Source organism: Miniopterus schreibersii, assembly GCF_964146895.1.
Source record: "Miniopterus schreibersii genome assembly, chromosome: 17".
Taxonomy (NCBI): domain Eukaryota; kingdom Metazoa; phylum Chordata; class Mammalia; order Chiroptera; family Miniopteridae; genus Miniopterus; species Miniopterus schreibersii.
This window is the reverse complement of record NC_138117.1, coordinates 5,231,816-5,245,249: the sequence shown is the minus strand read 5'-3', so window position 1 is coordinate 5,245,249 and position 13,434 is coordinate 5,231,816. Positions and strand designations below refer to the sequence as shown.

Genomic DNA, 13,434 nt, shown 5'->3' with positions numbered 1-13,434 from the left:
CACAGCGGAGGGGCTGAGCTCAGGACGACTGATCAGCCTCAGTGCCCAGAGCGAGCCTGGGGTGGGAGGACTTGGATCCAGGCGGGGAAGCCTGCAGCCCTCCCACAACCCGCCTGCCCCACCTTGCCCGCACTCCTCCCTGCCACTGTCTCAGGCCCTGGGGGCGGGGGGGGGGGCAGAAATCCTGGAACCTGCGCGCGTCACACAGCTCAAGGTGGCCTAGGAAACAGTGCCTCAGCACGGCGGATTTCCAGAGGGGGCCGAGCTCTCTCTGGAGCTCTTTAAAACGTAACAACAAATAGAAGATGATTCCTCCTCTTCGGAATGAGGTGGGCGTGGTCATGGCTAAACGCAGACATTAGCTGACCCCGGGGGTCCCGTTAGCTTCACGGCCACGAGGACCCATCACCGGGCAGTGGGCCCCCAGCTCGGAGCAAAACTAAACCTGTTCTTCACGACGACGCTTGTCACGGGCATGCACACGGCGTGCGTATGTGCGAGCCACGGGCACACGGAGACAACACCTGAGGTTATCAGGCATCGTCTCGGCTCCTCCGAGGTCAGGCAGCTGCCCCTGGCGGGCCCCCAGGAACGAGCCCAGCCCGCGCCCGCGCCCGCGCCCGCCTCTCAACGGCTGCCTCCCCGGCGCTGACGGGGCTTCTGGTGGCCTGGGGGTGTCAGACGTGGCAGCAGGCGGAGGGGCCATGGTGCACGGGGCTCAGCCTCCTCCCCGGCCTGGGCCTGTCCTGCCCCCCCCGGGGCGCACTGAGCCGGCTGCTGTGGGTCCGGCTGTGCTCCTCCCGGCACAGGGCTCAGTCCGGCCCGTGTCCCAAAGGCCTGGACTCCTAACCACTCTCCACGTACCCCCCCCCCCCGACACACACACAGAGGCATGTGTACACGTGTGCGCACACGTGACATACCCGCTGTGGGACCCCCGGTCCTCCTCTTTGTCTCACAGTTACTGAAGCCCGTGTGTTCTCTCTCCTGCCAAAATGCAAGCTGCCTGCAGGCAGAAGCCAGAGAACACTGTGTTCCGAGTTGAGAGAGGTGCCAAGCCCTCCCCCCCGTCTCTCCAGGAACGTTGGTCAAACCGGACTGACTTGTAGGAGTGAGATCCGAACCTCCGGGGATCTCCTTCTCGCCTGAGCAGGGCCAGAAGCGAAAGAATGCCTTTGTGTCCCAAACACTCGCTCGGGGCCTCCGCCAGGAGGGGGGAGGAGAGATCAGTCAGCGCCCAGGGCTTAAAATCTTTGCTCTTCCTTTATTTGGTTTCCTTTTAAGGCATGTTTATTGTTATAATTGGCCCAAATATTTTAATTCCCACAAAGACGTGTCTCCTCCAGTCTCCGTCATGTCAGAATGTCACTGGGTAACCTCCCCAAAGTCGCTTTTAACTCCGGCGTCAGCCATCAACACCCACGGGGCAGGCCCGGCACAAAGCCAGCCAGGCAGTGGGTGGAGTCAGCCCCTCCACCTGCCTCCCCCGTGTCTATATATATGCAGAACAGTTATAAGAAACAACAATTGTCTCAGTGCTCCAACGAACCCTTGCCAACTTTATGTCTTGCGGCTCCCTCTGTGAACCACCCACGCGGGGCCTGTCTCCAGCACTGTCACCCTCCGAATCGCCTCTGTGTCAGCCTTGCAGCTCTTCAGTTTTCTCCATCCTGAGCATAATCATTTTAAATAATGGGGGGGGGGGGGGCGGATCTTCTTTAAGAAATGCAGCCTTTTTCATTGCTCAGCACGCAGGTTATTTTACACTTGTCCTTTCTTTCTGGACACATGCTGTTCTGCAGGTCCAGTGTCCATGTGGGTCGTTCCGTATTTAGTGCTTGTGTTGGAGCCCGAGTCACAGGCGTGCACACTCGTGTACGTGCCTATGTATGTGAACACGTGTGCATTTGTGTAGACGCGGATGTGCGCACACGTGCCGTGATCTGTGGCAGATTTGATAGTGCTCCCCAAGGTGCACGTGCCCCTCACGCTTCTTGGCTCCCCCTGCCTTCATATTGGGGCAGCATGGCAGGTCTGGGCCAATGAACTGTGAACAGAAGTGACGTCGGGGCCACGGCAGCCCAGGGGCCCATGGAGTGGCACCTGTTAATGGACTAAATGTGCTTCCCCCCAATGCATATGTTGGAGGCCCAACACCCAATGTGATGGTATTTGGAAGTGGGCCTTCAGGAGGTAATCAGGTTTAGATGAGGTCACGAAGGTGGGGCCCCCAGGATGAAATTAGGGTCCTTAGAACAAGAGGCACCAGAGAGGTAGCTCGGTCGCTCACTCGCTCTCTCTCTCATCATGTGAGGACTCAGCAAGAAGGTGGCCACCTGCAAGCCAGGAAGAGAGTCCTCCCGAGGAACCAAATCTGCAGGCACCTTGGTCTCGGATTTCCCATCTTCCACAGCTGTGAGAAGCAGACCTCTAGTGAAGCCACCCAGCCTGTGGTCCTCTGTCACAGCACATCCTGCCTGAGATGGCCGTCTTGGCGACAGACATTCGAGATGCAGCAGCTTCGAGGCAGAAGAAGGCTGTCCACCCACATCAGGCTGTGGGGTGAGTTACAGACTCTGGTGAGCTGAGCCACTGAGATTTCAGGGTCAACCTCTTGCAGCAACATACCACCTAATACCAAGGTCACGGGGTGTTGTTAGGATTAAACCAGGTAATAACTTAAAGATCCCATGTGCCTTCTCTCTCGAGGAACCCACTTACATCCGGCAAGTGCCCGAAGAGCACATTCTGCATGCCCGGCATTGCGCTGGGCTCAAGCCCAGGGACACCGCCCTTGGGGACCTCCCGTCTAGCAGGGCAGACGTGTAAACAGATTGCTCCATATTGTGGCCAAAGTCCAGTTACCGGAGTATACAACATAGAAGAGGGAGTGGTTAGTTCGGGAGGATTCAGGAAAAGTGACACACAGAGGGCAGAATGGGCTGCCCTTTGAGGGAGAATTAGAGCTTGCGGAGCTGGATGCGGCAGGGCCTCTCCCAGGGGGCGCGGGGCTGGGTTGTGAAAGGTGGATGTGCTTAGCGAGGAGGGCCCTTCACTGGTCTTTGGAGCATCCATCTGAGCCCCGGGATTCTCAGGCCCGCTTTCTACTGGGCAGGGGCGGCCCCAGGGGCAGCCGGGGACGGTGAGGGTCTGAGGAAGCATGAAGTTATCATTTGCTCTTGGTAAAGAAAATACAAATTTTAGTATTTTTTTAAACCTCACCTAATAAGGACATGCGGTTTTTTAAAAATTGATTTTAGAGAGAGGGAGAGGGGGAGAGATCGATGTGCGAGAGAAACGCCGACTGGTTGCTTCCGACACGAGCCGAGCTACCTGGCCGGGGCACAAGTCTTACTTTCCTAAGGCCATGCAAAGCCGCCCAGCCTTCTTCGTATTCATGTTAAAGGGAGCAATGGTGTCCCCCCCCACACACAGGTGGACTGGGGCTCCTAGGGGACAGGGGCACACCTGGCCATATGGCCCTGGCGTCCCCAAGCCCGGGGCCTGGTCTGTGGCTAGAGCCCCACACGCGCCTCTGGACATAGCCTCAGCCAGCTCCCAGGCTGCAGCGCTAAACGACCGCACCCAAAGCCCCTTCTGCGGTCGCTGTCCTGAGTCTCCCCAAATTCCCACCTGCGCAGCCTCCAGGCCCCGCTGAAGCTCCTTCCCCGAAACCTCTGGGAGCCGGAGCGCCGGGGTCGGTCCGCAGCGCCACCCGGTGGCCGCGCCTGAGAACTGCACCGTCGCGGGCCGCGCGGAGGAGGTCCCCCCTCTGCTGCCATCAGCACCCCCTTTCTCACCCCCCAGAGCTGTGCGGAGACGGGACCCGAGCTGGTTACCCTCAGCCCCTCCTCCGCCCCCTACGAAGTCTCGGCGAGGGGACAGGCAATGCTTTGACCGCGCTATTTTGGCCCCTCTTTCCCAAGAGCCAAGGAAAGGGAGGTCGCTGTGAGGGCCCAGGTGGGTTAAGGATGCTGACAGGTGTGGGTTTGACCCCCACCAGCTGTGTGACCCGGGGCAGCGCCCTCCCCTGGCTGAGCTCAGCTTCCCTCTCTTTAAAATGCAGATTCTAAAGCTCATAGGATTGTTGTGCCGGTCAGAAGACATAATCCACGTGAGATAAGCTCCGGCTGGTAGTGGTGTGTAGCAAGTGCTCAAGAAATCCAAACCCAAATGCAAAGCACGGTTGCCTCTGTGCTCTGAGTCTTGCTTCAAGATGCTGAGCGGACGGGGGTATTATTCCCCTTTTACGGCCACGTGGCATTCGTGGCTTGCCCAGGGTTGCTCAGCCTGGGGATGGCGAGACTTGAAGACGAGCCTTCTGCTCTGGCCAGCACTCCAGGCGGCTCCCCGGAGGAGGAACAGGAGGGCAGGATTGCCCAGGAACAGTGGGGGACATCAAAGGAGGGAGAAGGAGGTGCAGGGCTCGAATGCAGCCCTGGGGGACTTAGGCCCTTTCTAAAAAGTGCTTTATTCAGAAAGTTGGTCCTGACCAGCACCTGGCCGTCGGGGGACCTGGGTTCTGGCCCCAGCTCTGTTAGGAAGCAGCCGGGTGACTGGGCGGCTGTGGACAGGCCTCCCCCTCTCTGGGGCTCAGCTTCCCCCTCAGCAAAAGGAGGGAGGGGTCGGGGCCGCTCAGCTCCCAGCCTGTCGCTCAGCAGGCCCTGCCTTTCAGACCCTGGGTGGGAGAGCAGCCCCGCGGTCACCCTGCACAAGTCCCCAGGAGGGGGCTGTCATCATTTGCCCTCAGAGACCTCTGGGTGGGAGGAAGAAAGGACACAGAGCTCTGGCCTGAGGGGCAACAGATGGAAAGAATAACTCTTGACTCAGTCGCATGACCAGGAGATTAACACTAATCCTCGCTGGGGCTGCATGTGGGAGCCCAGGGGCCGCAGGAGCTCAGGGTGGTGCGGGCTGGAGGGCCCGGCCCGCTGATTTATGGGCAGGATCGAAAGAATTAAATGAGCAGAGGCTTCGAAGACCAGGCTGGGCAGAGCGGGAGGAGGGTGAGCCCTCGGTGACTGCCCCGGGCTCCGAGGGAACGCTGTGCCTGTACCTGCTCCCTTCTGGGTAGAGGGGCGGCTGTGTGTTCTATTGTTTTGCTTTTGGCTGATGCTTTAAACACGAGAAGGCCAATTGGGAGACGTAATCGCGGCCTTTCATGAACGCCTGGTGATGGCAAGACGGATGGTTTTGGGTGGTGCTCGAATGGTAAATAACAGCGGCATATCAGGGCGAGACCGAAAAGGGGAGAAGCAAATGGAATCAATCTTCTGGGGCTCCGGGGCCACCCTTCCTGGGAAAACAGCAGGCCCAGAGAGACCAGGGACCTAGGCCAGACACACGCCCAAGTCCTCTTCTCTCGTCACGTGGCACCAAAGCAGCAGGCTGTTGACCTTGAGCTGCTCAAGGGCAAATGCACGTCCGATCCATGTTTGTGCCTGATCCCCGGGCCTGGCACAGAACCACCCACGCGCCTCCCCCGGGCCTGACTGGAGGGAGGAAGCCTGCGGTCCTGAGCTCAGACTCAAAGTCCGAGAATGAGGCCCAGACCCCAGATCCGTGTCTTTCCAGCAAATCGCTAACCGTCTCTGAACCTCAGTTTCCACATCCGTGAAGACAATAAAGGGTGCGGTTGCAAATGTTACGGGGGACGTTGCCCGTGACGCCTGGTGTGCAGTGGCAACAGGAAGCAGTCACCTGTCTCCTGGGGGCTCTGTGCCAGGCGTCTGCCCCCGTCTCACGTTCCCTGGGTGCACTTTTGTCCGGCCCGAGCTGCAGCAACCTGCTGGGAACAGGTGCTGCCTTAGCCGCGCCTCGTCTCCACCCGTGGGGCCTCTCCGCTGCCTTCCGTGGGCTCCCCCAGAGCAGCCTCAGCCGGCCCAGCACCTGTGCGAGCCTGGAGGGGAAAAGGCAGGAAACGCTCCCAGGGGCACCCCGTGGCCACGGGCAACGAGAGCTGCAAACGCAGGTTCCCCTCTCCTGGGCCTCGCGTGGACAGTCCCCTGCCCTGTGGTAACCAGCTGAGCGATGCCCGCTTGGACTGGCTTTCATCTCTTCCCCAGTCCACGCTGTCCAGGCTCCACTCTTCCGTCTCCTTAGATCACTTCCTAAAATAAATGACATGTAAGCCGTCCCAGGCGCTGCTTTGGAGGCTCACCAGGCTCGCACCTGCCTCAAGCAGCAGCAGCTGTATCCTGCAGAGCAGGGCGGGGGAGGCTGCAGACTTCAGAGGGTCGGCAGCGGCCCAGAACGTTCCGGGCTCTCCCTGAGCCAGCGCGGCCCCCGCCTGGGGCTCACGCAGCCATACAGGGCTGTTCTGAGAACAAATTATGTCTTGTCCAGAAAACAATTTCGGGTCCTCTGTGAGATGTTGGACAGAAGAAGGAAAGCTGAAGAAATGCAGCTTGTTTAGCCTGCCGGAGAGAAAAAGCGAAAGGCCGGTAACCGGCTCCCTAAAGAGAAAAGGCTGCCCCTCGGTGTCGCTGACGGAGTAAGGATGGCGCTGAAGAGGCAGCTGGCCCGCCCGAGTGCTGCCAAGGGGGAGGCGGCCACCCCTGCGCAGTGAGCTCCCTGTCCCTGGGGGCATTCTGTTCACGATGGGGGGCCCCAACGTACTGGGGATCATGTGGATGGATCTGTAACCTCACGAACTCCCCATTCCAACAACACACACAACCGAAGCGGGCTAGTTCCCATGTTTCCAGAGCGGGCTGTTTTCTCACGAGGCCTTGGCGCCACCCGGTGGCTAATTTGCGCCTTATCACAACGCGTGCCTGGGCTGAAATAGTACCGGACAGTTTCCGACAAACTCCGACAAACGAAAACACATCGACAAAAACATGCCGAACACAGGCTGCGGGCAGGCGCCGAGCCACCTCGCGAGGACACAGTGATCGAGTAAGACGGTCTCCCCTTCGCGGGGCTCACAGCCCAGCAGAGCGGACAGTAAGCAACGGCGAAAGAATTATTACCTACTGTGGTGTCATCAGGAAATAAACCCCTTGTGATGGAAAAAAGCGTAGGCAGGAGGCCCCTCTGAGAAACATGAAGTTGAGCTCGGAAGGATGGGATGGGAGGGCACAGATGTGCAGGAAGCCTGGGGAGGGAGGGGCGAGAACGTTCCACGAAGGCCGAGCACAGCTCCTGCCAGGTCGTGGAGGCACCAAGGAACCCACAGACCAGCGTGTGCACAGCTTGGGGTGAGGCTGAGAGGCCTGCGATGAGATGGGAGGGGTCCACGCTTGCTAACATCTCCTTTAGTGAAAGCACATGGATGGTTAGGGGTACCTGGTTAAATTTTAATTTTTAAAAAAGGCAGAGAAGGGAAATGCCATTACGTGAACTTGGCTGTTTGCTCAGACCCAGCAGTACCTATCCAGGGACACCCCTCCGTGACAGCTCCGTGCCCACTCAGGACAGCCTGCATCTGCTCCGCCCTGCAGGGCTCCCCGTTACTGATACGTTTCTGTGTCCTTGGCTCATGACACTGGGACCTCATATTAAGCATCCAGAACAGTGGTGCTCAACCCAGGCTGCGAGTCACCTGGGAGTTCTCAAGAATCCCAGCGTCCAGGCCGGTTGCACCCCTGACCGGCTAAGTCAGCATCCTGGGGGCGGACCCGGCTCCAGGACTGGGAAAGCTCCCAGGTGATCCCAATGTGCAGCCAAGGTCAACAATAGCTGACCTGGAAGGGTACTCCCCCGGAGGAAATAGATGAAAAAGACCCCCTTTTATACGCCCCAGGAGTTAGGTTCTACGAGTAATGAGCCAGGCTGTTCACGTGTCCAAGCCCAGGCCCCTTCCCCAGTGCAAGTGCCCTCTCTGGCCACCCAACCCTCGCCACCATGCTCTCATGAAGTTCCCAGCTGGCTGCTTCGCAACAGGTCCTGTGAGCCAGGCCTGCTAACAGCAGAGTAGTAAGGTTTCCCCGGCCTCGTTACTCAAACCGCTTCCCCTAAGTGCAGAGGGTCCTAAGAGCCAGGCCTCTGAAAGCCGCAGTCCCCAGCCCAAGTCACACATCAGAACTGCCTGGGAGCTTCTAATACGGATGCTTGGGCCCAACCCGAGACTGGGGGGAAGCCTGGGCTATCAGGTGATTCTCATGCGCAGCCAGAAGCCAAAGCCACTGCTGTCAAAGGAAAGGCTGCACCTGTGGTCCTCCGTGCTCTGGGGTGACCAGGACAGCTCCTGTGTAACCGGGATTGCTGCTCCGAGTGGCCGCAGTTGCTGGTCTTCGCTACCTTCTATCATCTGCCAGGCAGCCCAGTCCTGGACCTGGCTTCCAGGCTCCGGACCTCAGACTGGCCACAGCACATCAGCTAAGGCTCTATGGAGTCCCTCCAGCCACCACTGCCCACCTCACCGCCCACCGGCTGGGAAGAAAGCACGCACCTGGGCATGTAGCAGGCAAGACGGCAGTGCCACCTGGAGTGCTAGACGCGCCTGCTGACTTCCTACTTCCCACCAAAGGAGCACGAGCACCAGGGCTCCTCCCGCTCATCAAGCTCCGGCACGCGCGCCGGATGCGCATCGCGTAGGTTTTCGTGTAAGCAATTACTGATGCCGTTTTTCTTAAAAGGAAACCACACGTCTCAGAGCCCAGAAGGATGCTGGAAATCCAGGTGACTTAGGTTGTTGCTTATCCGAATCTTCTAGTTTGTGATGAATGTGGATTATTAATATAAAAATACTACTTAAGTAAAACAGAGCAGAGCATAGAGAATCAATTCTGTTTGGTACACAGCTCGGGGTGGAGCTGGTCTCTGGGTGCTCAGCTCACAGTCTTCCAGGACTTGATGAGCTTTACAATCTCTGCCCCTCGACAAGCGGCTGGGGGCCGGGCTGTGCCTATTTGGTAGCTCAGCAGGCATCTAGTAGGATCAAAATAAACACATTCCAGTATATTCCATGAAACTAGTGTTCTCAGGACAACACCTATGCAAAAAAGAAACGAAGCAAGCAAGTGGGAAGGGGCATCTGAGAAAGACATTTCCTTCCTGCAGGTACCCGCAGAGCCTCGATCAGACTAACAGTCCATCAGCAAGAGGAGGGTGCAGCATGGAGCTTTCCCATTTATTTAGCTGTGAAACACTTTTTCCCAGGAATGTTTTGGGAAATCCTAGTCTACCTCTCAGTGCACAGTCTGACCTACCGTTGCAGAGCGAAGCGTGGCCTGTCCCCTGTGCCCAGGGCAGGCGGCCGGCTCAGTGAGTCACGACACTCTCGGACGCCTGTCGTCAGCGAGCCAGGCCACAGACGAAGTGGCTTAGAGCCTGGAAAGCAGGTTGCGCCAATAAACATTCACAACTGAGCATCAGGTGACATTCTCATTTATTGTTTACAGACACCACTGAGTTAGACTCTTTTTTTCAGTCTCACTTGGGTTGGACACAAATACATTTAGAGGCAGGGTGAGAGGGAAGACACCAGACATTCCATCAGCTACGATAATACTTGTCTCTCCCCCCAGCTCATCATTCCCAAAGGTATTCAGTGCCAGATGCTACTGTAGCAGCTCAGTGTGTTTACAGGAAATAATGCCTAACTGTACGATTTAAATTTTTAAAAATATCCCACTCAAGCTCTGCTAGAATTTATGGCTGGAAAATAAGGGACTGAGGGGATGAGTGAGACATACATGGCAACTAAAAGTCTATGAGCACTGCCCGGCCAGCGGGGCTCAGTGGTTCAGCGTCAACCCATGGACCTGGAGGTCACGGTTCGACTCCCAGTCAGGGCACAGGCCCGGGTTGCGGGCTCGATCCCCAGTCGGAGGCGTGCAGGAGGCAGCCGATCAGTGACTCTCTCATTATTGTCGTTTCTCTCTTTCCCTCTCCCTTCCTATCTCTGAAATCAATAAAAACATATTTTTAAAAAAAGTTTATGAGCACCTGTTTCCCTGCAAATAAAAAACCACGATGACCCCACTCTTCCTATGGGACAGGATGAGACCTCTTTTATGCCCTGCTCAGTGTCAGGCGGACAATGCGACTGCGCGAATATTAAAAGCAGCTTGTCATCATGGTAGTCGACATCGAGGTGAGTGCCGCACTATATGGCCATGTTTACAAAGCACGTTACTGAGAACACGGGTCCTATAAGGTGCTCCTTGCAAAAGGAGTTTGGGATCAAAAAGATTTAGAAACCACTACAGACTATTACCCGCTTCCCGGAGTCACAATGTACATTATCACATGGAAGGTTCTAGAAGCCCTTGAAAAAGAAATGCTTAACTGTGTTTAACCCAGAGCTTCCCAAATCAATCTGACCTTGGACTCTCTTGCTTTTTGGGAGGAGGGGGGCATGTAACACATTTCACAGAACGTATTTTTGAAATGCTCCTCTATGGCTTTGAGAAATTCTTTGCAGAAACAAAAAGCCTAGAAAATGTAATGAGCTGCGAGGATCCCGGGTTGGTCGGCAAGGAAGAGGGCTGGGGCGATGAAATCAGAGACTGCCCTGTATTCCACCCTAACACTCGCCACAGCCCAAGGCTGCCGGGAAGGGGCAGCGATACGTTTTCCACGATGTCCTCGCTCACGGTGCCCAGCGTTGGGCATGCCGATTATAGCGCAGCACAGAGCATGGCCCGATGAGGGAATATTTCATGTCCAGAGGCCAGATGCCTCTCCTGTGCCTCTCCTGTAACAATCAAATCACTAAACCACCTTCACTGCTCATCACATGATCCCAAGGTTTCTAAACAGCCCCGGTGGCCCTTTGTTTCTAATAAAAAAGGGGACAAGGAAACATAGAGCTTCTCGTCATTTTCAGCAAGAATGACACAGACCAAGAAATCCTAACAGAAAGGCTCTGGCTCTATACGCCTAATAATTTCAAAGTATTACAGCAAGGACAGAGAGACGGAAATCATCGAGATTACTGGAATGAGGTAAACATTTCATCCATTTGCATAACATCATTTTTTTATTCTTGTTTCCAAGGAGTTCCACACGACATTTCAAAACAGAAGACGGCTAAAACCAAACTTTCCAACTGTGGGACTTGGCCAACAGTTACCATCCGTGCCCTGCAAGGATGCGAACTGGCAGTCACACCTCAACAGCGATCCTCGCAAACCGATACTGCAGAGAGGCGGGGGGCCTCAGCAGCACCAGGCCCCTCTGGGCTGCGGGCTGGCCCGACAGCATATCCAGCAAGCCCGTCAAACTCACGAACCCCAGGGCTTCCCCGCAGCCCACGGCCATGGAAAAGTCTCCCTGCGTGACGAAGCCCAGGAGAACTCGGGAGCAGTGAGAAGTCAGGTCGGGGAGCGGGCCTGGCCACAAGCCCAGGGTCAGAGCTTGGTGTCCCGCTGTCAGGTCCCTGGCTGTCTGGTCCCCTGCTGTCTGGTCCCCCGCTGTCAGGCCCTCTGCTGCAGCAGGCCCGTGGCTCCGCCTCTTCTCTCTTCTCTTTGTCTCTTTCTGCTCCCGGACCTTGCTCTTGAAGGGGTCGCTGTGCTTGGGTTCCTGGGGCCCACGGTAGAGTCGGTCCCCACTGAGCTGCAGGAGGTCCTCCTTGGCTGGGACACAGATCATAGTGTGCGGCTCGGGGCTGCCCTTCCTGAGCAGGGCCAGGCTGACCCACACCAGGGCCCTGGGGAAGCGGGCCACGAGCGACAGGCAGGCCGAGGGGGTCAGTTCGGGCTGCCCCTTGCCGGGAGCTCGCCGGGCTGCCCGACCGTCCCCAGAACTGGGCCCACACCAGGCTGACAGCTGCTTCAGCGATGTCCTGCTCCTACGTGTTTGAGGGCATTTTGTTCAAGGAGAAAACAGGCAGTTAGAAGGTTAGGCATTGCCAGAGCTAATTAACTTTTACACCCTGTGTGGAAAAGGGTCAAAACCCAAGTTTTAAAAAATTAAAATGAACATTAATGCATTTTTATCGTATTTTACTTTTTATGTGTCTGCTGTTCTGAGACAGAAAGACTAACAGTTTAAGAAGTTGAAAGCAGAGAAAAATAAGGCAGTGGGATAGAATCTAAGGCTGTGATCACAGCGAGAGGATTAAAGGGGGGCTGATGCTCTGATTACGAAGAAACTCTAAGGGAGTTACATGTAAAAAAATAGGTATAAGGCAAGAAGGGTGAGCACTTTTTAAAAAAATCAGGGCACACAATAAATAAAAAACACCAGAGCACAGAATTAAGGGTAACTGATAAGCAAAATCTAACTGCCTGCAGCAGTCCTGAGTAGGACACATTTCATTTGGTGGCCTCTATGATATGACATTACAATGAACCATTACCTAATCGGCCACAAATTCAGATCATTCCAAAGGAATGGGGGGAAAAAAAATAATTCAGTGACTTAAAGCAAAGAATGCTGGCCCGGAGTCTGCAGGGGCTCGTCGCCTCAGATACACCGTGAAGGTACTGCTTTGTGAACAGAAGAACTGAAATACATCGTTAGAGAAAAACCACCTCGGTGTAGGTCTGTGGGTGACAATATTTCCAATCACTTCGTCAGTTAGTATCGTGCCCCAAATCTAATGTGATTTAGCTGTTTCCATTGGGTCTCCATGGAAGTCCAGAAATTCACTTGGGCTGTGCATCAAGGAACAATGATACGTTTACACCCTACAGCCTGGTCGGTATTAAGAGAGACGATCCAAATCGTGTCCGGAAGCCGTGAGCACTTACCTAAGAACACAGGGGAGTCTGCCAGTGACCTCCGGGCCCGACACCGCCTCAGTCCCCGCCTGGGCTGGACACTCTGTGTCCATTACTACCTCAGGCTCACTGGAGTCATGTAGGGATGTGCCCACTTCACCAGGCACCTGACGGGTTTGCCCAGGCATGGGAGCACAAGGCTCCTGGTCTCTCAAGCTGTTCTCCTGGGCCTGGACTCTGGATTCCCAGTCTCGAGCTAACTGCTCCCAGGGACAGAAGAACGGTGCCAGAGTGCCCAGCTTCACATAGTTGGGCCGTTTTGCAGGAGGGCGTCTAATGAAAACCAAAGAGGAGAGCCCCAGTGCTTAGAAAGGTTGTTTAACATACAATAGGCTCTAAACAGACATGTGCTACATGAATGGATAAATCAAACATGTAAAGATGTATATGGATGGCTGTTCACGGAAGCACATTGCAAAAAATCATAACACATCCATACTGGAGTCCTAAGCAGCCAGTCAGTTAGATGTGGAGCAAGAGGTGGCCAAATATGACTCACAGGCTGAACCTGGCCCTCGGTCTGCTTTTTATGACCCGTGAGCTGAGGATGGTTTTTACATTTTTAAATGGTTGGAAACAAACAAAAGGATAATACTTCGTGGCACATGAAAACGACGTGAAATTCAAATCGGAGTGTCCATGAAGTGAGTCTGGAGCGCAGCCACGCTCAGTCGTTTATGCATCTTCTGTGGCTGCTTTCCCACCACAATGGCAGAACCGAGCAGTTGCCATGGGAACCAAAGGGCCCACAAAGCCAAAA

At 55.6% G+C, this 13,434-nt stretch overlaps 1 protein-coding gene across 2 annotated transcripts in view; it reads right to left on the bottom strand.

Annotated features, from left to right (window-relative positions):
- Positions 1 to 9,324: 9,324 nt before the first annotated feature.
- The window catches only part of POP1 (POP1 homolog, ribonuclease P/MRP subunit), a 41,896-nt gene continuing 37,786 nt past the window's right edge, over positions 9,325 to 13,434 (bottom strand). For both annotated transcript variants that reach the window (XM_081116983.1, XM_081116982.1), the window contains exons 15-16: positions 12,645 to 12,947; positions 9,325 to 11,740 (exon numbers count right to left, since the gene is read on the bottom strand). In XM_081116983.1, the coding sequence (XP_080973109.1) occupies positions 11,056 to 11,740; positions 12,645 to 12,947 (988 nt within the window). In that variant the 3' untranslated portion in view covers positions 9,325 to 11,055. The remainder of the gene's footprint in view (positions 11,741 to 12,644; positions 12,948 to 13,434) is intronic.